This window comes from Oncorhynchus masou, chromosome 15 (assembly GCF_036934945.1).
Source record: "Oncorhynchus masou masou isolate Uvic2021 chromosome 15, UVic_Omas_1.1, whole genome shotgun sequence".
Taxonomy (NCBI): domain Eukaryota; kingdom Metazoa; phylum Chordata; class Actinopteri; order Salmoniformes; family Salmonidae; genus Oncorhynchus; species Oncorhynchus masou.
The window spans coordinates 7,852,976-7,878,754 of NC_088226.1; the positions used below are offsets into that span (position 1 = coordinate 7,852,976).

Genomic DNA, 25,779 nt, shown 5'->3' on the forward strand with positions numbered 1-25,779 from the left:
GAGACTAAAATGAAAGTGAGAAGTGAGGCTGTCTCGACCACCTTTCATGTCAGATGGCCACGGGATGAAAGGTAGAGAGATGTGGGTGTGTGAGGTGCAGAGGAGACTGAGACTAGATGTGGAGAGAGTAGAGGAGACAGCAGACAGACCGACAATGGATTCAGAAATGGGGGCAAGGCATTGCTGCTGCTGATGATGATGATGATGATGATGGTGTGGACAGATGGACAGGAGGACCAGACTGCTGCATTAACAATGACAGCTCATTCCTGAAGTTGAGAACTGAGAATGCAGAGAGAATACACCTGACCCTGTGAGTGGCTTTCACGTATTCTTTGTAGACCTGTTGTACTTCTTACCATGAATTAGCTTTTGTACACATACTCATTGCACTGCACTCAATGTTTTCTCTCTGACTGTCCTTTCCTCTGTGTTTATTATTCTGTCTTTTCACAGCAGTGGAGGCTGGTGGGAGGAGCTATCGGAGGACAGGCTCATTGTAATGGATGGAATGGAATTAATAGAACGGAGTAATACCTGTGGTTTCCATATGTGTGATATGTTTGATACCGTCCCATGTATTCCATTCCAGCCATTACAACGAGCCTGTCCTCCTATAGCTGCTCCCACCAGCCTCCCCTGTTTCACCACTGCTATATTATGTCTCAGTGATTTCATGGACAGTGACTGTTTTCTCTGGATGTCGTGCAGTACCATAGCTTTGATGACTTAACTCTGAATAACTCTGTGTCAGTGGAGGCTGCTGAGAGGAGGACGGCTCATAATAATGGCTGGAACGGAGCAAATGGAACCCATGTGTTTGATGTATTTCAAATCATTCCACTAATTCCCCTCCAACCATTACCATGAGCCCGTCCTCCCCAATTAAGGTGCCACTAACCTCCTGTGCTCTGTGATAATTCTGTAAATTTGTATCCACTGTCTACTTATAGGGTGCCTTGTTGAACGAGATGTTTATGACCTATCCGGACATTGGTGAAGTGACTTCAGGATTTTTTAAAAACTAAGTACATTTAGGAAAAGTCTAACGAGGTCTTCCCTGAGCATATCAACCAGAGGTGGTCATTTTACCAAGTGAAATGTTTTACCCCATCCAATACTATTAAACACAGACTCCCATCTACCGCCACCTGTAATAAGGGAAAATGTCCCAGCCTTCCCGACACTGGCAGTTTGAACGTGTAGACAGATCTGATGACTTCTGCAGGCACCTTCAAGAGGGGGAGGAGGAGAGAGGAGCAGATGTAATCCTCCAGAGGACGGGTGAAGAGATGAGACCCTCTATCACCCTCTGCCCCCCACCCTTGTTCCGGAGCATCGGACCATCGGGGCTGTCGGCCAGCCTACCACCCCACCGACGTCTCCGCTCCATATTCCGCAGATCCAGAGCGGTGCTGCCTGTGAATACACACGCCGGCAAGGTTTCAGGAACACACACCCTCCAAGATTTACTGTTAGGCACCCACATCAACACACTCCCACATCAACTGACTCACAATGACGTAGTGTCAGAGAAGGACGTTCACATAAACACTGACTCAGAGACACAAACACAGCCCAAGAGACTCATGAGTGCACATGGGCTCACTGTATTAGAACCACCAACAGGACCTCTCACAGATACACTCTCATTCATAGTCAGTGCTGAAAGCAGACAGCAGGGCGGACAGCCTTTTTCTCAGCTTTCCCCACCCCTAAGGACCCATATCAAAGGCAGAGCAAGATGGGGCAGAGCAGTGTCTCCTCTTAAAATGCGAGATGATCTTGGGACTGGAGAGGGAGGAGTGAAAGAGAAGCAGAAGGTGAAGAGGAGAAGGAGGAGGCTGGACTGTAAAGGAGAGGACCAAGCCAATGACAGATATGTCCCGTCCTTCACCCCAGAGACAGAGGGAGATGGTGGACTGTGCCAGTGGTTACAAAGTCTGGGGATTGGAGATAGAGAGGAGGCCATTTCCCCCAACAGAAGTAAACCGCAGCAGAGTGGGTTCAGAGAGAGGATGGCTGGACACAGAGAGGGGTATTCACATCCAGCAGCTAACCACAGGAGAGACAGACGCCCCCACTTCCTCCCGCCTATCTGTCAGTCTGGCTCCCTCCTGCATGTACCCCTGCTGCTTCCCGAAAACTCTCCGCCACCCTCGCCATGCACCTCCCCACACGCCCCCTTCCACCCCTTGCCTGTACCCCTCCTCCACTCTCTGCCCTTCAGGAGGAAGTGATATTGTCCAGCAAAGGAAAGGGGTCTCAACTCAAGAGGCCCATTTGTGTTTACACTGTATGTGGTTTTCTGTCTTGTTACTTTGGCATATTCTGACTGACACTTAGCTTATGTAAGGTTATATAATGTATTTGCCTATAGCTCATTACGCCTACACATCCTTAACAAGTCTTATCCAGGTATAATGTATTGCTCTTGCCTATTATACTGTACGTCCTTTACAAATAATCACATGAATAGTTTCTAAGGATATGTTGTCCTGTCACATTTCAATTGCATGAAATTTAGCATGTATAGTTTGAAAGATCCAGGGCATTGTTGTTTCTCAGGATTAACATCAACAAGTGAACCAACCTCAGCGTTTCAGTAATGGTGTGCCCTGCCTTGTCCGTCTATAGGCCGTGTCCAGATACCCCCCGCAGAGGGCCCCCTCCCCTGATCAGAGAGGAGGCCCATGTTGTTTTTGAGGTGTTTGTTGGGGCCTGAACAGTGCTGTCCTCTGTGTGCAGCCTGTGGTGGGAGCTGCATGTCAGGGCCAGAACACCGGCGTCTCAGTCCTCCTCACTGCCCGCCTCGCACAGCCTGCCGTTTATGTGTTTACCCTCAAACGCAGCCCAAAATGTTTGTGAGTCAGGCTCTTTTTTTTTTTAAGTCCACCCGCCCCTCTCCCATTAGCCGCCAAACAAACATTGCACCGGAAATTTCAGGGATATCTGGGATTTTTGAGGGATCCCAGCAGACAGGGGGCGAGGTCGAGAACAAGGGTGCTTTCTGTGACATCTTAGAGGTGGGGGGGGGCAAAAGAGAGGGTGAGTGGGCCAAAAGAGAGGGTGTGACCAAGGCTGGGTGGCAGGGGGTGGGCAGAGTCAGTAAATTTCATTACGACTGATCAACAGGCACAGGTGGCCCAGTTTCCGGTGCCCTTTGACCTTGTTACGTTCCTTGAGCCCACAGTATGTGCCACCCCTGACCTCACTCATCATCAAGCTGACCCGAGCGCTAGGCTAATGGTAACCATTGACGTAGCTGTTATAAGGCCCCATGTCACATGTAGCAGCAACCCCTTTTTTTGGACTGCTAACTGGTCTATCTTGTTTCCTCTCATTCCTTCTCCCCCTTGCCCATTCACTCCACAGGACAGACAGGACAGTGGGCCCAGAACAACCATTGATGAGGCTGAGATTTTATGTCACCCCCAAACAAAGGAATAATGAATGAGAAAGTGTACACTCTTTGTTCACAGGGTGCTATCTGGGCTTTGTCCAAGCCTCATCCTCGCCAAACCCCAATGTCCTTACTCATAATGGCCTGGTGACACATATAGTACATGGCACAGGAAAATGGCTGTTGTTAGGTTAAATTGTTCCCAACAGGGAAAGTACAGTAAATAGCCTTGTACTTATTTAAATTAAAGTGAAACAGAAACCAAAGTCCAAGTCCACTTTTTCTCAGTCTCTTCATTTTCACTGTTTCTGCTCTGTCATCTGTGCTGCATACAGACTCAGAGCCTTTCTCTCTCTGTCCAGACACAAGCTCTCTAATTTAGACCTGGTCTAGTAATCGGAAGGTTGCAAGTTCAAACCCCCGAGCTGACAAAGTACAAATCTGTCGTTCTGCCCCTGAACAGGCAGTTAACCCACTGTTCCTAGGCCGTCATTGAAAATAAGATTTTTTTCTTAACTGACTTGCCTGGTTAAATAAAGGTAAAATAAAAAATAAAATAAAAAAGACCTCTGTCTGCTCTTTATTTCCCCTCTATACATCTTAAATTATTGTCAATTAGGAGATTGTTTGATTTCAAATGCATAGCTATTTGAAAAGGGCTTTGTTTGATTGAAATGAATGACTACTTGGTCTATGTTTAGTGTGAAGAGTGAAAGTGTATACAGACTGTTGATATATAGGAAAGCATATTTACACGTACAGTATAATGCTAATGTGCGCATGTGTTTAAGAGTGAGTGTGAATATGTGCATGCACACGTAGTGTAGTAAAGTGTACCTGCATAAGGATGTAAATGCATGGAGTGAGCTAAACCTGATAGTGTGTAGCAGTAGAGGCGTGCACACGTGTGTAGGTGCACAAGGGACGTGTGTGTGTGTGTGTGTGTTTCTGTCCTCTCCGTCTCCGTGCTGCTCTACTCTTCTACCAGTGTGGAAGTCAACAGAAGAGTTCCTGTTCTAGGTTTAAAAATAACTGTGGTACTTAAATTCCTCTCTTTCCTCCTTTCTCCTTCTCCCTCTCTCTCCCATAACCTCTCTCTCTTCACTTGTTTTAGAACAGGCTGTGTTCTTTCTCTCACTCCTAGTCACCCTGCCCCTTCCCATGTGCCAGCATTGAGACACACACCCAATGCTGATGTGATTTGAACATATACATACAGTTGTAGTGCACAAAAATGTGTGTGTGTTTTTGTGTAACAGAATGCACCTCAACAGGTGTGGCAAGCAAGAGCTCCCTCCTGAACAAACACTCCACACCTGTCCCCCTTCTCTTCTAATCCTCCCCCTTCGCCTCGCATGTGTAAACCAGTGGAGGCTGCTGAGGGGAGGGCGGCTCATAAGAATGGCTGGAAGGGAGCAAATGGAATGGCATATGGTTATGTGTTTGATACCATTTCACCAATTCCTCTCCAACAATTACCACAAGCAGGTCCTCTGCAATTGTTTTTATTTGTTTGTATATATTTAGCCTTTATTTAACTAGGTAAGTCAGTTAAGAACAAATTCTTATTTACAATGACGGCCTACCAAAAGGCAAAAGGCCTCCTTTGGGGTGGGGGCTGAGATTAAAAATATAAAATTAAAATATAGGACAAAACACACATCACAACAAGATAGACAACACAACACTACATAAAGAGAGACCTAAGACAACAACATAGCAAGGCAGTAACACATGACAACACAGCATGGTAGCAACAACATGGTCAATTAAGGTACCATCAACCTCTTGAGGTTTAAACACACTATCTATACCTCTTACACACCCCATGCCTTCCCTCCAGCTGACCATCTCTTTTTTTACCTTTCTCATAGAACCAACTTGTTCTGTTGTTTTGGAATAAAAGTTGGTAATGGAGGAATTGGGTCTGAACTGCCAGTCATGAAATGGCAGACCTCATCTTTCTTTTCAGTAATCTCACAGAACTATCCCCCTTCTTTACTCTCTTTCTCTGTTCTCAGTCTCTCCATGTCTCTCTCTTTCCACCACAGAAGCTTTGTGACAGCTTAATTGGGGAGGATGAGTTGAATGGTTTCAAATACTTTAAACACATGGTTTGATGCCGTCACCTCTCTGATTCAGAGGGGTTGGGTTAAATGCGGAAGACACATTTCAGTTGAATACATTCAGTTGGACAACTGACTAGGTAACCCCCTTTCCATTCCTTTCGCTCCGTTCCAGCCATTACTATAAGCCGTCCTCCCCTCAGCAGCCTCCACTGATTTCCACAGACTTGTTTATGAAAGTATAATGTTTGATCTCTTCCTCAGCTGCCACCTTTACCTTCCTGCTTACCGCTGTGAATTCCATTTGATCATAAACAGGGAGGGATTTCCACTGAAGTAGTCAAATATCTGAAAACAAACCAGTGTCACTTTAGCTATTACCAGTTTGCTATCAACATAGAATGCAAAGGTCAGCAGAAAGGTCATTGAATACTTGCAATGTCTATGCGTGAATATCCATCTCATTAGAGAGAGAGAGAGAGAGAGAGAGATAGAAGTGTGTGTGTGAATTTGAGTGTCTGTGCGTGTGTGTTTTCTGTTGGTGTTATATATTGGAAAGTGTATGCATGCGTTGGGCGGGACCAGTTCAGACTACAGTGGAAAGGACAAGTCCTTTGATGAGTCATGGTAGCCTAAGCTTTGAGGAAATATGAAAACAACAACATGGCTGTGAGTGTGTCCATCTATTACGTACCCCTCCATTTTTGCTCACTGGGAGGGATCTTCTTACCTTGACCAATTACATCACCTCATTACACAGTCAGGAAGAGACAGAGATGGATTGAGTGGGAAGAGGATAAAGGAGTGTGTGTATGTGTGTGTACAGTCTGCGTGTCTTACTCAGTAAAACAGTGTGTAATGCGGCAAACTTTGTCGTCACAGTTCATGTCAGTGTACAGTACCAGTTAAAAGTTTGTACACACCTACTCATTAAAGGATTTTTATTTTTTACTATTTTCTCCATTGTGAGAATAATAGTGAAGACATAAAAATGATTAAATAACACATATGGAATCATGTAGTAACAAAAAAAGTGTTTAACAAATCAAAATATATTTATATTCTTCAAAGTAGCCACCCTTTGCCTTGATGACAGGTTTGCACACTATTGGCATTCTCTCAACCATCTTTATGAGGAATGCTTTTTCAACAGTCTTGAAGGAGTTCCCACATATGCGGAGCACTTGTTGCCTGCTTTTCCTTCACTCTGTGGTACAACTGCTCCCAAACCATCATAATTAGGCTGAGGTTGGGTGATTGTGGAGGCCAGGTCATAAGATGCAGCACTCCATCACTCTCCTTCTTGGTTAAATAGCCCTTACACAGCCTGGAAGTGTGTTTTGAGTCATTGTCCTGTTGAAAAACAAATGATAGTCCCACTCAGCACAAACCAGATGGGATGGCATATCGCTGCAGAATACTGTGGAAGCCATGTTGGTTAAGTGTGCCTTTAATTCTAAATAAATCACTGACAGTGTCACCAACAAAGCACTCCCACACCATCATACCTCCTCCTCCATGCTTCACGGTGGGAACCACACATGCGGAGTTCATCCATTCACCTATTCTGCATCTCACAAAGACATGATGGTGGAACCAAAAATCTATAATTTGGACTTATCAGACCAAAGGACAGATTTCCACCGGTCTAATGTCCATTGCTTGTGTTTCTTGGCCCAAGCAAGTCTCTTCTTCATATTGGTGTCCTTTACTAGTGGTTTCTTTGCAGCAATTTGATCATGAAGGCCTGATTCACGCAGTCTCCACTGAACAGTTGATGTTGAGATGTGTCTATTACTTATACTCCATTACTTATACTCCATTAATTTGGGTTGCAATATGAGGTGCAGTTAACTCTATGAATTTATCCGTTACAGCAGAGGTAACTCTGGGTCTTCCTTTCCTGTAGCGGTTCTCATGAGAGCCAGTTTCATCATAGTGCTTGATGGTTTTTGTGAATGCCCTTGGAGAAACTTTCAAAGTTCTTGACATTTTCCAGATTGACTGACCTTCATGCCTTAAAGTAATGATAAACTGTCGTTTCTCTTTGCTTATCTGTTCTTGGCATAATATGGATGTGGTCTGTATACCACCCCTACATTGTCACAACACAACTGATTGGCTCAAACACATTAGGGAAAGAAATTCCACAAATTAACTTTTAACAAGGCACACCTGTTCATTGAAATGCATTCCAGGTGACCACCTCATAAAGCTGGTTGAGAGAATGCCAATAGTGTGCAGAGCTGTCATCAAGGCAAAGGGTGGATACTTTGAAGAATCTCAAATATAAAATATATTTTGATTTAACACTTTTTTGGTTATTACATGATTACATGTGTTATTTCATAATTTTCATGTCTTCACTATTATTCTACAATGTAGAAAATAGTAAAAAATAAAGAAATCCTTGAATGAGTAGGTGTGTCCAGACTTTTGACTGGTACTGTATGTTTGCATGATATGCTGTACAGTTTAACAGTGTGTCAGTGGATTGTTGTACGTGTGTCTACCTCTAACACAGTATCAGTGTGTAACAGGGCACACTATGTGGTCAAAGTGTGTACCAGCTCAGGTAAACCGAGAGCTTCCTGTGTCCGTGTCCATGGGAGCGAGCCCTGGATTAGCCCGACTGTTCTCACCTCCGTTCCGCTCTGCTTTGGTCTGGACTCACCACCACTGGACCTTTAGCACACTCTCTTCAATAGATGTCTGTGAGAGGAAGAGAGAGCGGCGAATGAAGGCCACCTAGAGGGGCACCAAGGGAATCTATGAAGGGTAGAGATGGATGTTGACGACAGACAGGATATGGAAGGAGGAGAGAGTGATAGATTGAAAGGGGAGTTATCACTGTCATTTCCACCACCACCTTGGTAGACTTGTGCAATATTTTGGTATATCAGAGCTAATTCCACTGAAACGTCTACACGCCCATCTATATGTATACTTTATCCGTCTCGCTCTCCTCGTCAAGTATTTTTTTAAAGAAAGGGACCAAATTCCTAACTGTTTTCTATGGCTGTTCCAGTATTAATGTAGCACACACTAGCCAGCTGAGTATATTTATCTTGCCTTTCACAAAACAGCAGCTGGACAGAGGTATGCGTGTGAAAACAACTTAAAAGCATCAATAATATTATTTTAATACAAACAAAAATAAATAAACACCAAAAGCCAGGTCCTCTCTGGAATGTAGTAATTCAGATTATTTTATGAATGAACACATTCATAGTTGGCCACGCCTCAAACCTCTCATCCCCCTTTGGAATACCCTGGCCTCATGCCCGCCTCTTAATTGGCTAACCCGAATGTGGTAGGCGGAGCTGCAACAAAAAGCACGGGGACAATATATAACCGAGCTGCAAAAATGAATCGATTAAAATGTGTCCGTGTTAATATTCCAGGAAGAACACTAAACATTAACTTTGGAATTACTGCGCCTTGTTTGACAGTTCCCGTTGTGGGGTTTTGTACGTGGACGAAAACAACAATTATCTTCTTGTGGCAGAAGTTATATTTTCTTTATTTTTTCATTCAATTGTCATTTGACAACATGAGGACGTTAATATTGCTTGTTCTGTTTCAAATGACGACTGTTGCCTTGGTAAGTGTTTTTGTACTTTGGCTTCAGCCAAGCTTGTGTAAACATTGTAAATAGAAGTTCACGTATCGGGTCGGTCTCCTGTCACCAAAGTGGCGGGTAGTCAACAGACTGCACCACCGACAAGCGTACTGGTCCTCTTGTCTTCAGCGTTATAAGAAATGCCTTTGTGTCTCTGAATATTGCGTTAATGTGAATGCACTGTGAATTTGATGTTAGAGTTGAGTAAATGCTGTCGTTTTACCTTTACAGTGAACATTTATGGCCAGATGGTGCCACCACACTACTAAAATATGTTTCCATAAAACAAAAATAGGGTACTGTACTTTAATGAAAGTGATGTTGACCACAGTGTCTTCTATACACTAAGATGGAGACAGAAAGAAACAGTGTAGTTATCTGAATCTAATGCATGACATGACGGATGATGTTAACCTGACTCAAGTGCTCATGTTTTACCTGGGTTCCTGAATATCATTGGAATATTGGACCACGACTGCCCTTTAAACCCCAGTGGTACACAATAACCCAATTAGGGCTCCCAAACTGAGATGAAGAGTGACACATTCAGGTCTGGAAATAGATGGAACCCGCTGTGTGGAAACAATTTAGACCCCACCACTCAATCCCCCTGGCCCAGGATGGCATGGCAGCAGAGGGATACCTTGGATAGTCTTATCCTGTAGACAGGCTGTAGACAGGCAGACCCAAAACCTTTTTATCAGGGTTATGGGGGGCTGTGGTGTTGGGACTCAGGGAGGGGGTCACATTGAATTTCTCTTTCATCCCTGCCAAGAGGAAGGCGACAGCAACAGAGAGTGGGAAAGTGTCCTAGGGGGTTAGTGCTACTGGATATTTAGTGAATATTTAAGCCAAACACACTTTGAAGATCTTCTGTGCTCTGTGTAGCCTGACTCCACTTGAAACAAACAGTTTCTCGCTCTATTATTGTTTAGACTATGAACTGCCCTCATTGAAATCCTTTTTTTAATCCTCTGTATTGCACCATTCCCTCCAACCAGGTGAGAGCTGGCTGCCCTGTGATGTGTGAGTGCCCGGCAGGACCCCCCTCCTGTCCCCCGGGGGTCAGCTCTGTACCTGGCGGCTGTGGCTGCTGTAAGGTGTGTGCTGCCCAGCTCAACCAGGACTGCCACGACTCACACCCCTGTGACCACCACAAGGGGCTGGAGTGTAACTATGGCAATGACGTGGGCCACACTCATGGCATCTGCAGAGGTATGTACACAATACAAACGGGGTTGTCAGGGTTCACGAGGGTTGGATTTAGTCTGGGGTTGTATGGATTCAATGAAAAGTGAATGTTGGTTGTCTTTGATATGGATCTGGGGTTTGAAACTGGTGCCATGTTTAGAAGAGAGATCATTTTCCTGAGCCACACTGCTGAGAGCAGGGGGCAGAATGTATTCATCTAGGTCCGTGAGTTGCCGCATGCGCGTGCACACAGATGGGTATTTTTATGTGAGGGGGGTGGTTTCTATATAAAGGAGGGTATTTGGGGGTGTTGCATGAAGTCCCGCAGAGGGACTGAAGCGGAACGACATCGTAAACAAGTCAAAATTCCTCCCTGGACTAAGAATAGAGGCTCCTTCATTAAACTAGGGATAGAGTGTCTACCTCCTCCTACTGTCACGTCACTTCCTACTTCTAATACACAATTAGTTCTGGACCATTCTTGTTGATGTGCCCATTCTCCCTCTCTCTTCCTTTGTCTCTGTTGTCCCCCTCCTCCACTTTGTTTATTACCTCACTCAACTTGAACTCATTGTGTTTTAAGCAATACAATCAAAGGCATGGCCATAGGCTAGTGATACCTCAGATCCTTCTACATACAGACATCATTGTCTTTCCTTTTTTTTATCTATCTCCCCTAACAGCGAAGCTCGAGGGTCGCCCCTGCGAATACAGCGGACGGATCTACCAGAACGGGGAGAATTTCCGGGCTGGCTGCAAGCACCAGTGTACGTGCATTGACGGGGCGGTGGGCTGCGTGCCTCTGTGCCCCAGCCACGTGCCTCTGGCATCACCCTCCTGCCCTGCCCCTCGCATGGTCAAGGTGCCTGGGCAGTGCTGCCTCAGTATCGACTGCCACAAGGGCTCATCCGTTGTACCCCCAGTACACGGGCACCCACTGCCTCCAGCCTACCCGCCTTTCCCCTTCATGCCCTACCCTGCCTACCCCTACAAACCATACCACTACAAACCCAAGGATACCATGGGAAATGAGCTGGTGGAGGTAGAGAAGACGTGGGACAAGCTGCGCAGGCAGAAGCACCTGGCGGGTAAGAGAGGGCGCCGTGATGTTGCCTTAGAGCGCCGTCTGTTTCCTCTCCGCAGTAAAACGCCATGTTTGTGTTTTCGCCCCCGACTCACAAACAGACCCACTGTGCACTCCTAGCCTTTCCCCTGCATCTCCCTGTGTGTGTGTGTGTGCCATGTTTTCCACTGACTACTTGTGCACCAGAGGCACACACACCACTCTCTCACAGCGTATACCTCTGTCGTCCAGCTTTTCCTTCTCTGTAATCACCCTCCTCTATGCGTCAGTGTTGCCTGTTCTGTGAATGAGGGCAGTGTGCTTACATCTCTCTCTGCCTCTCCCTCTGGTCCTCTCTCCCCCACTCTCTCCTTCCGTCCAGCATGGAGGCAGTTTGGAGGGCAGTGTGTGGTCCAGACCACGAGCTGGTCTCAATGCTCACGCAGCTGTGGGATGGCTGTGTCCTCTCGTGTCACCAATGAGAACGCACAGTGTAAGCTAGTGAAGGAGACGCGTCTGTGCAACATCCGGCCCTGCAGCTCCATGTCCATCCCCATCAAGGTAGTGTGTGTGTGTGTGTGTGTGTGTGTGTGTGTGTGTGTGTGTGTGTGTGTGTGTGTGTGTGTGTGTGTGTGTGTGTGTGAAGGGTATAAAAATTGCCAAAATTGACTACAAAGTGTAAATAGGATCATTTGGGTCATAAAGTCAGTCTCATCCCAAACTGAGATTTGTGAGATAATTAGGAAAAAATGGTATGTCACAGAATGAAGGGTACCACAACAGATTTTTGGGGGTTTATTTCAATCCTGCCCACAGCACCCAAGTAATCATCAATTTGGAAACCAGCTGCACACACCCCAATCATAATGCCCCAAGGTAAATTTGGTTTGACATTCAATATCACTATGGGGCTAGCTAAGGACCAGTAAATCACACAATGTACATGGGACAATATTTTAAAATGCCAACAGCTACAAATTTGATTTAATTAGAAGCTGTAGAAATTAAATGCATATATTGAAAGTACTTAATTAGACAATTGAAAGATGTGCAACATGAAAATATTGTCCCATTTACATTGTGTAATTTATTGACGGTCCCCAACTAGCCACACAGATATGCTATCAAACCAAATTTGCCACGGTTGTTCACTGGCCAGCTGAAGCTAATCGGCGAAAGAAGTTGGCTAGCTAGTCTACTTCCAGACAAGACTTGGTTAGACTGTTTAACGTTATCTAGAATAGGGGTTCCCAACCTATGGGTCACAGCCCCCCATAGGGTATGCCAACATTTCATGGTGGGGCGTGGGACATTCCTTGATTTGAGATGACGTATACATCGGTGACACTTTAGGCTAGAAACAAATGGTAAAATGCCAGAGAAACACTCGACTGATGCACATGGGAATATATTTGGTTTGGCTCTATAACATTCAGAAGCGGAGCTACGACCTTCTAAAGTCGAGGACTCAAAGAAATTGGACTGTGCTTGAGAGGTAATCTTATACAATGTGTGACTGTCGCTATCAATTGATCTATTCACTTTGTTTACAAGAGAATATATATATAATTAAATTGAGAGTTCATATAAATATCATAAAACACATTTGGTAGCGGAATAACAGGGGGAAACGGGTCTAGAACTTATTTTGGATTATTATCAAAAAGATGTTGAGTCTTGTTAAACTACAGAGAATTGCAGGAAATTAGCTTCAAATAATATTTTCCTAAGTACTTCACGTTAAACCAAATCAAGCTGGTCGTGTAATTAATAAAGGCTAAATCAATAAACATTCATGTAAAAAATAAAGGGGGCCTGACTTTAAATTCTTTTTTTTTTTTTGGAGGAAAAAAGGTTGGGAACCCTTGATCTAGAAGAATGAGTGACTGTACTGTTTTTGGCAGAATGAAAGTACAAACGCTTCCCACATTCTTACACACACGAGACACCCACATCAAAGCACTCCTCCATGACCCAAATCTCGTTCTCAGTCGCATTTTCTAATGATGAGAATTGAAACCGAGGCTAATTCAGGAAGTTCAGACCGCCTTTAAGGAAGGGATTGCAGCGGTCACCATTTTGGTGTGGCAACCATTTAATAGTCCCCCGGTCTTCATACATTGTAGGTACATGTATTTAGGTCAATGCCTGCATCCCAGTCTAAACCTTAAGAGACTGTGTGGACAGGGGTGTGCCCACATCCATATTAATATCATGGTATTAAGTGCCCCTCCCTCTGGCAAGCTCCCCCAGTGTGTGTCTGAGCCCACTCTATTCACAGTACATTTGCTGTGGAACAAGTTCAACTGAACTGTGAATGGAAAAAGCATCATTAGAAGACCTGAAGACCAACAGTACAAGGCACCAAATAGTTATGATAGTGGAATGTAGAGACTCTTATCCTTGAGTTCTGTGGGAGCTAACATGTAGCCACATCCACCATGCTACCATCCTCTCCCACTCTGCCCCGGTCTCTGTGTGTTGTGTTAATAGGCTCTTGTGTGTATGACGCAAAGCGCTCTCTATTCTCCCACTCCCTCGCTTTCTCTCGTTTCATGTAACACCCTTAAACGCTCTCCACATCTCACCAGAGCAGTTATTCACTGATGAGTCTAGTTGTTAGGCACCTGTCTTAATGTTCTCTCTGTGTTTTGAGAGTTGTTTGGGCGCTAATGTGACACTATGCCACCTCATAACTGTTGGATGCCCACCCACCCATACTATCACCATGCCCCGCTCTAGCCCTGGTCTTGTTGTTTTGACCTTTCCTCAGATTTTCTCTCCCTGTGCCAGCATCACTGTAGTTGTAATTCACTGGGATTGTACAGTGACTAACCCAGACTCTTTCTCTTGTCCACAGAAAGGGAGGAAGTGCTCCCGTACCCACAAGGCCCCAGAGCCCCTGCGTCTGTCCTATGCTGGCTGCCGCAGCACGCGTCTCTACCGGCCCAACTACTGCGGCGTGTGTGTGGACGGCCGCTGCTGCTCGCCCCGCCGCACACGCACCGCCTCCGTGACCTTTGCCTGCCCTGATAGCGAGCGCTTCGACCACTCCGTCATGTTCGTGCAGTCCTGCAAGTGCAGTGATAAGTGCAGTCATCTGAACGAAGTTGCCCTCCCGCCCCAGCAGTGGCTCTACGGAGACACACACAAGTTCTCCGACTAGCGTCCCCCTCATATCCCTCACTCGCTCCCAATCACTTTACCCCCCCCAGCCAAGACCCTGATAGAGAAGTAGTCCTAAGAGTATCTTTGACTAGACACTAGCCAGATGCAAAGATCCCCCACCACCCTCCTGGAGCATGTTTTGGGAGGCCTGGGAGAAGGAATTTGATTGGTTGATCTGCATTCTGGACAGAGATGAGTGACTAGTGCCGGCCTTAGAGTAGACACCCGGTCCTTTGTGGTTCATCAACCGGAATCACCAAAGTGTGTAAATAGACATATGGATTTGCCCAGTCACTATTTTGTCACTCCCCATGCACTCCTGTACTCTGGGACAGAACCCACACTTTGGGGACAATAGAGAAAGGTGGGACACACCCAATGCAGACTCCAACCCAGCTGCTGCACACACACCCAGTAGACTTGTGGACGGTAAGGTGTTTCATTTCATGGTGATGGCCAGCATAGTCGGCCTGTCAATGGCAAGCAGGTCTGGTTTGAGTGGAAGGAGAATCAGACTTGCATAGAAACAGTGACTTCTCCAGTAGATTTCCAATACCTGCTATTTGCGTAACCAAATGAAGACACTAAAAGACAATGTTTTTGTGGGACAGAAGATGGACACTCCACAGAATGCTCCAGAAGGGACATTTTTGTATTTGTAATGATATTTATTGTTGTGACAGAGACGATGACACAGTGGGTACCAATGAGAGAATCGATGCTGCTATGTTTGGAGCGGCATGACCGGAGGACCCTGAGAGAGACAAAACAGCTGAGATCTGTCAGCAGACAGAGGGGAGTTCCATGAGGTCTGGGACTTGACCCCTGGTCTCACCGGTGTTCACTGTCATCAAACAGCCACATTACCTGAGCAATAGTGGACGAACACAACTCCCCAAGGAGAGATGTTATGGTTAGAGACAGACTGGCGCAAAAGCTGTTGGCTGAGGCTTTGTGTGTGTGATAGGTCATTAGATGTTGGACCAGTCCCCATTTTCTTACTCCTCCATGCCTCAGCCCTGAAACAGTGAGACATTTAACCTAGCGCCAGCGGAACAAGCCTTGGATTCTGGCATTGAGAAGTCGTGTTGCTGATTTGAAGCAAATTACAATCCTGACTGAGGGGTAGAAAGAGCCTCAGCCACCCTCTGGTTTGTTATAAAAATAAAAATGCCTGCATATGAAGTAAACATGTAATTTGTAACTAGCGGGCGGGACCGTTTCAGACTCAATCTGGCCTGTAATCTAGCAACTGATCCGCAATACTCCACAAAACAACTTACTCATGTTGCTTTATGTTTGAGGTGTCTAAATCTGCTCTCTGCCATTGAAGGTTGACATGTCGACGATATCATGCTCATTAGAGAATGAAGCGGACATGAGGACACTACAAAGGGGTCAGCACTACATGGTTACAAATGGCCTCCTTTGCATAGACATGTCAGTAGTCTGTTATAGCACAACAGTTGTTTGAAGTTGGAGGTTAAGATTCTGAATTGGTGAGACAGACCTCTTCAGAATTACTAAAATGCCAAATTCTTCCCTATTAGGAAGGGTTGATAATTCATGCACCTTAGCCTTGTTCATGACTGAATCTGAGTGGTATATCTTAAACTAAAATATGTAATTCACATGCTTTTCCCTCTGACTCCATGAAAAGTATTAGAGGATTCAAATATTGAAGCCCATATTACATTAGTCCATGAGTGTTATTTTTATGATTCAACTTTTTGTGCAACTTCAGGTTGAGACAGGCGTTCATAGTAGCCTCACACAGCCTGTTAGGTGATTGACTTTGTAAAATAAATGGACGTTCTGAATGGTTAGACACTGCCATCACGCTTACCTATGTCGATTGTGATTTGAGAAGTCTTTGGTTTTATAACGACACTATAGAGCAGCCACGTACATATGCATCCTTGTTTGCTGTTAACAGACCAATCCATGAGTTATAACTTAAAACCATTAACCAGTCCATGTATAGCTAGCACTGAGCAAGTCTGGGCTCTGTGATGTGGGCACAGCACACACTGCCATTTCCAATCTCTGCGCTTTATTGAGCAAGTGATTGAAAACTTGTATAAAAGCATATCTGGTTGATTTGTCCTAACTTTGATTTACAGGCTAATTGAGTTCATGCTGCATTTGGAATAAAGTATGTTGATGTATTACCTAATGAACAACTGCACCCTTTCAGTTCCGCCTAGAGGATCGCTACAACCGGAAGTGAATTTCGTAGCAGGTTGGGAGCTTTAGGTTAAGCAAAAAAAAACAAAAAAACGAACCCGCTACAAAAGTCACGCCTGCACTCCTAGCTCTGTCGGCCTTCTCTCCAAGAGAAATAATTCTAATAAGACTGTATAGCAGTTTCACATATCTACACAGGTGCCTCTGACAAAGCTACTCTTCCACATGTTCGGGGCGAGCTAGATAACCCGCAGTTTCCCGTAAACAAACACTAACATGGAGATGTGGTCTGGTGGGAACACTAACCCGGAGATGTGGTCTGGTGGGAACACTAACCCGGAGATGTGGTCTGGTGGGAACACTAACCCTAATAAAAAGGTGTATATATTAAACTTATTTTGGTAAATAAATTCACTGATATGAAATGTCTTGTGCTTTCCAAACCATAACACGCATTGCTTGCGGTAATGTTCAGTCAAGCCACTAAACATAACTCCCTTAGACGACGCCTTCATCCAATGACTTCTGTAATGAAGACGGCTATACTCTGTCACAACCCGGTTTCACTAAAGATATCTGGGAACATATGGTTCAAACACTACAGAGATGTGGCCAATTAGCATTAATATGCTGTTTTATGTGATAGGACACCCTTAACAGTTTGATTCCTGTATAAATAAATTTACCATTAGGCAGATATGCGATTACCCAATGGAAGGACGCTCCCATTAATAGAGCCACGATCCCTGGGGTCAGTCATGCACCAGCAGACACTATGGTTCTTCCAAATAAGCCGTGATGGTCCCTCCTTTTACAAGCCCTTATGAAGGTGTGCCGTGATTTCCCAGCCCTGACAGTGAGCCAGCATGCAACCACCACATGCTTGGGACTCACAGTAAAGAGTAATTTCGAAGAAGCTTTTTATACACTTTCCTGATTGCGTTTTAGATTGGGCCCAACGTTTGTAAGCTCGCATGAAATCATTCTGAATGGGGAATTTATGGTCCCATTTAACTAGCAAAAATAAAGTCACTTGAAGAATTTCTTAATACGCACACCATTGTACATAACATGTAACCTGTCAAATTGGATCAGAAACTGGAATTTTATAAAAAGTTTTAATTTCATTGACCAAAAATAAACAAAATTAAAACCAGACAACCCCCAATGATAAAATAAAAATACATTTGGTGAACAGTCAAGGAATAGAGCTTAAAATAAAACAGCGAGGAAGGTTTTTCATCCCAACAAGGACAGATTCAGGGTTAGCGGACATTACTTCTGGGATGGAGGACTCATCTGGACTGCTCAACTAGAAAGAAAATAGAAGAAAAAAAAGTGGTGGGTGAGAAAGGCAAGAAGAGACACTTCTGAAGACCATCTCCATAAGCACCAGCTGGGCATTCCAGCTTTTCACCATACGTTTAAACATGTACGGAGTCTCCATTCACTAAGACCTACCCAGTTTAGGGCTATCCCCACATTTGTGTCTTTATGGCACATAAGAAACCTTTGATTCGAGCATGAAACAAACCTGTGAGTCGCGCATGTCGGTGGCCTAATCCACTAGAGGCCACAGGGATGGCGGTGAAGATGCACAACACCTCTCCAGAACCCACTCCCGCCAATTCACTATGAGAATCGTTTGCCCTTTGTGTCTATCAATTCCCCATTAAGTCACCAGTAGTACATGCACGATTGAGTCAATTTCTAGTGTTTGTTTATCATAATTTCTGTTAATGAACAATAAGACTAATATTCAATGCATTGTCAGAGCGCACAACCTATGCTACACTTGTGAGAAACAACTTTAGATGCATTTAATTTCATTGACTAATTGTCTTTTGTTTAAAGTGCTCCTGTCAATGTTGACTAAGGATGCTCAACTGACTACCGGTAAGTATAAATTTAGGCCTAAGGCTACATGGTCTGCTTGCAAATGTAGACGTTTAAAAAATGTTTTTTTTAATAAAGTGCCCATTTGGGGATGTGCTGCATTTCTGATTGGCTTAACTCACCACCACTGATGAGTTGGAGCTCTAAAGTAACTAAAGTAACAAAGTCTGTTAACATGCATTGAGAGTGACAATAGTTACTCAATGTATTTGAAAAATCTTTCCTGCCCTGTCTCTTTTGATAACCACTGAGTGAAAGGGAAAATTTTATGCTCTGATCGTGGAAATTAAAAAGATATTAAAAAAAAGGCCTACCTGATTACTTCTTATCCCTTTGCACAAATAGCCTACGGTGGTTTCTGTTCAGAGCTCACTGGTGCAGCAAAACAGGGTATTTTATTTCATGTTGCAAGTTCACTAGCGCACGGGTCGGGCTGGACCCAATTGATAAGGTTTTGAGTTTGTTGCAGACAGGCCATGCGTAGCCAATGTGATTTATAGGAAATTTACAGTTGAAGTCAGAAGTTTACATACACCTTAGCCAAATATATTTAATCCTAGTAAACATTCCATGTCCTAGGTCAGGTCAGTCACCACTTTATTTTAAGAATGTAAAATGCCAGAATAATAGTAGAGAATGATTTTTCACATTCCCAGTGGATCAGAAGTTTACATGCATGCAATTAGAGTTTGGTAGCATTGCCTTTAAATTGTTTAACTTGAGTCAAACATTTAGGGTAGCCGTCAGCAAGCTTTCCACAAGGAAGTTGGGTGAATTTTGGCCCATTCTTGACAGAATTGGTGTCAGGAATGTCTCGCCTTTTCAGTTCTGGTGTCACGCCTTTTCAGTTCTGCCAAAACATTCTTTTTTTTTTACCCCTTTTTCTCCCCAATTTCGTGGTATCCAATTGTTGTAGTAGCTACTATCTTGTGTCGTCGCTACAACTCCCGGGAGAGACGAAGGTTGAAAGTCATGCGTCCTCCGATACACAACCCAACCAGCCGCACTGCTTCTTAACACAGCGCACATCCAACCCGGAAGCCAGCCGCACCAATGTGCCGGAGGAAACACTGTGTACCTGGCAACCTTGGTTAGTCCCGCCACAGGAGTCGCTGGTGCGCGATGAGACAAGGACATCCATACCGACCAAGCCCTCCCTAACCCGGATGACGCTAGGCCAAATTGTGCGTCGCCCCACGGACCTCCTGGTCGCGGCCGGTTACGACAGAGCCTGGGCGCGAACCCAGAGTCTCTGATGGCACAGTAGTACAGCACCCTTAACCACTGCGCTACCCGGGAGGCCCTCACACATTTTCTATAGGATTGAGGTCAGGGCTTTGTGATGGCCACTCCAATACCTTGACTTTGTGGTCCTTAAGCCATCTTGCCACAACTTTGATAGTATGCTTGTGGTCATTGTTCATTTGGAAGACCCATTTGCGACCAAGCTTTAACTTCCTGACTGATGTCTTGGGATGTTGCTTCAATATATCCACATTTTTCCTCATGATGGCATCTATTTTGTGAAGTGCTCCGGTCCCTCCTGCAGCAAAGCACACCCACAACATGATGCTGCCACCCCCATGCGGGGGGCGGCAGGGTAGCCTAGTGGTTAGAGTGTTGGACTAGTGACCGGAAGGTTGCAAGTTCAAACCCCTGAGCTGACAAGGTACAAATCTGTCGTTCTGCCGTCATTGAAAATAAGAATTTGTTCTTAACTGACTTGCCTGGTTAAATAAAGGTTAAAAAAAGTCACTGTTGGGATAGTGTTCTTCAGCTTGCAAGCCTCCCCCTTTCCTCCAAACATAACGATGGTCATCATGACCAAACAGTTCCATTTTTGTTTCATCAGACCAGAGGACATTAATCCAAAAAGTATGATCTGTCCCCCCATGTGCAGTTCAAACCGTAGCCTGGCTTTTTTATGGTGGTTTTGGAGCAGTGGCTTCTTCCTTGCTGAGCAGCCTTTCAGGTTATGTCAATGTAAGACTCATTTTACTATGGATATAGGTACTTTTGTACCCGTTTTCTCCAGCATCTTCACAAGGTCCTTTGCTGTTGTTCTGGGATTGATTTGCACTTTTCACACCAAAGTACATTCATCTCTAGGAGACAGAACAAGGCTCCTTCCTGAGCAGAACAATGGCTGCGTGATCCCGTGGTGTTTATACTTGCGTACTATTGTTTGTACAGATGAAGTGGTACCTTCAGTCGTTTGGAAATTGCTCCCAAGGATGAACCAGATGGTAGCCTAGTGGTTTGAGCATTGGACTAGTAACTGAAAGGTTGCAAGATCGTTTTCCCGAGCTGACAAGGTAAAAATCTGTCGTTCTGCCCCCGAACAAAAATGTTAACCCAATGTTTCTAGGTCGTAATTGAAAATAAGAATTTGTCATCTGACTTGCCTAGTTAAATAAAAAAGGTTTTTAAAAAAAAGCCTATCAGAAGCTTCTAAAGCCATGACATAATTTTCTGGAACTTTCCAAGCTGTTTAAAAAGCACAGTCAACTTAGTGTATGTAAACTTCTGACCCACTGAAATTGTGATAGTGAATTATAAGTGAAATAATCTGTTTGTAAACAATTGTTGGAAAAAATTACTTGTGTAATGCAAAGTCCTAACTGACTTGCCAAAATTAGTTTGTTAACAAGAAATGTGGAGTGGTTAAAAAAAAAAAAAACAGTTATCACAATATTAATCTGCAGCCTACAATGTTTATTTGTTGGCATATTTTACATAGTTGGCAATAGAAGTGACTTATATTTGTATATAATTTATTACCACTGTTCCATGAAAAAGTGCATATGAAACCTTTAACTGGCACACAAATTGGTAGAAGAGAACATAATGGCAGAATCTGTGAAGGCTAGTAGGATGTTCAGGTACAGGTTCTCTGGCTCCGGAGTCATTTGTTTATTTCATCAAAATGTGTACTTAAAGTACGTGTGAAACTCATTCCAGAGGGAAGAGTGTCTAAGGGCTTTCGCGCCTCCCTTGGACTTAATTCCTCAAGGTCACTGTTCAGTAAGGAACTTCACATCTGGTTGTGTAGGTCTTAATTGAAAGGAGAAACCAAAACCCAGCAGACACTAGGCCCTCCGTGGAATGAGTTTGACAACCCTGGCTTAAAGCACCAGACAAGCGCTATGGAAAAATAGATAAATAACACTTTAAAATGTCGACCAACTGATAGGTCAAAAGAACAGATGACTTTCGGGTGGCACTGATATTGTGTGGAGGACAGCCCAATTCTCTCTAGTCACCACCATTACTAAGGGAGTTATTATACCAGGCAATTATCTTGGGGGGTTCAATGAGCTGACAATATCCCCCTGACCTTTCAGGCCCAGCATTAGAGTACAAACGATTAACAGATGCGGCTTACCCCAGACACATTGACATTTGTTATGATCGCCAAGTCACTTTGACCCGCTACATTCATTCCCTTTAAACATTGAATTAAACATCAGAAGACAAAGATCACTTTTTATTCTTGCAAGTTGAGTAATAGTTATGTCAGTTTGAGTGTATAAGGATGGAGAAAGACTTACTGTAAGTGGAGATGTCGATCTCTTCTGGCAGCTCGGCCACATTGACCTCAAAGCGGTCCTGCACGTCATTCAAAGTCTTGGCATCGGTCTCATCTGACACAAAGGTCACAGCCAGACCCTTGGTTCCAAACCGCCCAGCACGGGCCACCTGAAGGGCAAAAGGGTCAAATGGGAGTGACAACTCAAAGAATATGAGCCTTTGGAGGGAGATCTACAGAGGCCAATGACAAGTTGATGAACTCGTCAGATGCAATCGGTATTTGGAAATACCATTCACAACCAGAACACAGGCGTTTGAGGCTCCTTCAGTTATGTGACTCACCCTGTGCAAGTAGGTGTCCGAGTCCTCAGGCATGTCATAATTGAAGACAATATTGACTCGCTCGATATCCATCCCTCGGCCAAACAGGTTGGTGGCCACCAAGATCCGCCTTTGGAAGTCCTTGAACTGCTGGTAACGGGACAGCCTGGGCATAGACAGCCAGAGAGGATTAACACAGCTGCTATAGGTATTACTAGATGTAGAGGCTGACCTTTGAAGGAAACTGTGCTGAGTTAATTGAAGAGGCTTTCAGCTACACAAAAAGCCAGCATTTGGGGCTCTATTTCATTTGAGATGTGAGAGAAAAGCGTGCATGTAAGCAACAGAGACGGACCTCTCCTCCTGAGCCATGCCCCTGTGGATGGCAATGGCAGGGAAGTTCTGTTCCACCAGTAGCTGAGAGAGCGCCACACAGCGCTGCACTGACTTGACAAAGATCACCACCTAGAGGTACACAGGAGACATTACAGAAATATAGCAAACAAATTTACAAGGAAACAGCACAAATAAGACTTCTTACAGGGATAAAAGTTATACCATTAGTGTGTGGGTTTACCTGGTTGAACTCCAGCACATCAAGCAGATCAAAGAGCTTGCGGTTCTTCTCGCTGTCCTTCAGCTTGCAGTAGTACTGCTGCAGACCGTGCAGCGTCAGCTTGGTCTCATCATCTACAAACACCTCCATGGGCTACAGGAGACAGAGCATGTCACTTCAGAACCACAAAAATACTTCTATGAAGTCAATGCAAAGTTGTGCTGTTTTACAAACAACAACTTGAGTCCATAACCACATGAAGTGGCAGTGCTACCCCCTGCACTCACATCCTGCATGAACTTGCGGCAGACCGGTCGAATCTCCTTGCTGAGTGTGGCGCTGAACATCATACACTGCTTCTCATGTGGTGTTAGCCTGAAGATGTCCTGTACGTCACGCCTCATGTCTGAAACATGAGAGAAATGGGACCATGGATAACACAGCCAAGTCTCAAACTACCCCCCAGAATAGCCAAGAACCAAGACATCCACTTTACTCAGTCTATATGCAACAACAGATTTCCATTGGGGAAACCCAAATCAAGATTGCAATTGATAGAAATCATTTTTCAGGGGGTAAATAACAAAAATGGGTTGGATTAACAGTCGAGTGAAGGAGCATTTCCAAAAAGGACATGAATAATAAGCAAGGACTCACCCAACTGCTCCAGCATCTTGTCACACTCATCCAGGACAAAGTGCTTGACGTTCTTTAGGTTGAGGGTCTTGTTGCGGATGAGGGCCAGGATTCGGCCAGGGGTTCCCACCACAATGTGAGGGCAGTTCTTCTTCAGCACATCCTCATCCTTCTTGATAGACAGGCCCCCGAAGAACACGGCTGCCTTTACTGTGGGCATGTACTTGGAGAAACGCTCGTACTCTTTACTGATCTGGAAGGCCAGCTCTCGTGTGTGGCACATTACTAGAACTGACACCTAGAGAAAAGAGTAGTATTTGATGAGAATAGATCACCTGTGGGTTATGCATAACAAATATTTGAAACTTGACATAAGAGACATTTGCAGAACGCAGATACTGACCTGTCCATCCACAGGCTCAATCTGCTGTAGTGTGGCAAGAACAAACACTGCCGTTTTGCCCATACCAGACTTGGCCTGGCAAAGGATGTCCATGCCCAGTATGGCCTGAGGGATGCACTCATGTTGAACTGGAAAACAATGAGGCATTTGGTCAGTACACCTGAATGCAGTTCACCACCTTTATCTGAACAAAAAAGCCATTGTTTTACCATAACACACCTTGGACAACACATGCACTGTTTTGACAAGTGGTCCATCAACACCCAATGACGTTGGACACAGCCTCCTCCTATACAGGCACTCCATTGTATCCACAGACATGCCACTGCTATTCATGACCTCCATTTATGCCACTCACAGCACTCATCCACCCATTGCACTCACCTTCAGATGGATGCTCAAAGCCACAGTCGACAATAGCACGGAGCAGCTCTGGTTTGAGCAGGAAGTCTCTGAAGCCAGAGCTGTGGATGGAGACATAGGAGCCCTTCACCTCCTTCTTGCCTGCTGGGGCAGTAGTCTCAGGGGCTCCCTGAGGCTCCTCGTCCTCTTCATAGTCCAGCAGCTCATTGTCAACATCATTCTCAGCCATTCTGTCTATAGAAAAAAAAATAGAAGGGGGGTGAGGGGGCAATAATGGCTGGTCATTCACACTAGCTGTCACCAGTTGTTTTTGACTAAAGACTGTCCCCGAGACCATATTTTTTAAATAAAAATATGTATTCAATTAGGAGATTTGAAAGAGACCAGCATCGCCACTATCCATGGTAAGGTTAGTCTACATCAGAGTACTATTAAGTTAACATTCAGTAACACCAAACCATAACGTTTAACTAAATCATGACGTTGACAGTTGCAGGAAACGTTCAACAGCAAAATAAGCAGCTCAATTATGTATTACAACCAAAACCAGGGGCCATGGTTGCTAGCTAGCATTTTGTTATAAATGGTAAGCAACTACAAAGGTTTCGTCAACAACGGTTGGTATTGGCTAGCTCCGTAGCTTGTTTACGAGTAAAATCAGAGATACCTCTGGTAACGTAACACCCGTATAGTAATGCAAACGTTACATCCGTATAGTAACGCAAACAATGTCATGAATCGACTCTGCTTTTGCCGCACACAGCTCAGGCCAACCTAGTTAGCTAAATTACTATCAGTTCTGGTAGCTAACGTTAACTAATAAAACTATCAATGTAGAGCGCTATCGAACTAAACCAACTACTGTCCAAATTACACAACATGTAGAGCCACACGTGGCCAACTCCACTGTTTTTAACGACTTTGATCGGTTTTGGTTAGCAAACGTTAGTCCTAGCCTAGCTAGCAAAATAGCCTTCGTTACTCCCAGATGCCTTGCTCAGAACTAACAATGCATATCTTGCTTATCCGAAAACCATCAAAAGCAGTTGGTGATTTATAATACAACTACGAGAACCAGAATATTCCCAAAAGGACACAAATAAGCAATATTCGCTACCGTCTTACCTTACAGCGATGTTACAATTCAACCTCCAAAAAAATGCTCATCAAAACCACATGGAGAGGAGGCCTCAGTTTATACGACAAGCCGGAACTTCCGCCTCCTCTAAAATACAGTAATATCATTGGTTGGTTTACATGTCAATTTGACGAAACTACTCCTAATTCTATCACGATTGGCCAAGTCAAGCTGTCAATCAATAGTGACGATAGAACTCCTGTCCGAGATTTTTATAACTAACCAAGATAGCCCA

At 44.5% G+C, this 25,779-nt stretch overlaps 2 protein-coding genes across 2 annotated transcripts; one reads left to right on the forward strand and one right to left on the reverse strand.

Annotated features, from left to right (window-relative positions):
* Window positions 1–8,863: 8,863 nt before the first annotated feature.
* LOC135555473 (CCN family member 1-like) lies at window positions 8,864–17,090 on the forward strand. Its single transcript, XM_064987929.1, has 5 exons — window positions 8,864–9,073; window positions 10,093–10,306; window positions 10,966–11,370; window positions 11,728–11,906; window positions 14,206–17,090. The coding sequence occupies exons 1-5, from the start codon at window positions 9,023–9,025 to the stop codon at window positions 14,509–14,511; spliced, it is 1,155 nt and encodes a 384-aa protein (XP_064844001.1). The 5' UTR covers window positions 8,864–9,022; the 3' UTR covers window positions 14,512–17,090.
* A 709-nt stretch (window positions 17,091–17,799) lies between these two features.
* LOC135555472 (ATP-dependent RNA helicase DDX39A-like) lies at window positions 17,800–25,625 on the reverse strand. The gene is made up of 10 exons (XM_064987928.1): window positions 25,532–25,625; window positions 24,428–24,640; window positions 24,044–24,171; window positions 23,662–23,938; window positions 23,292–23,410; window positions 23,026–23,157; window positions 22,804–22,913; window positions 22,470–22,614; window positions 22,148–22,295; window positions 17,800–18,012 (listed from the first exon to the last, which is right to left on the reverse strand). The coding sequence occupies exons 2-10, from the start codon at window positions 24,633–24,635 to the stop codon at window positions 17,996–17,998; spliced, it is 1,284 nt and encodes a 427-aa protein (XP_064844000.1). The 5' UTR covers window positions 24,636–24,640; window positions 25,532–25,625; the 3' UTR covers window positions 17,800–17,995.
* Window positions 25,626–25,779: the final 154 nt, after the last annotated feature.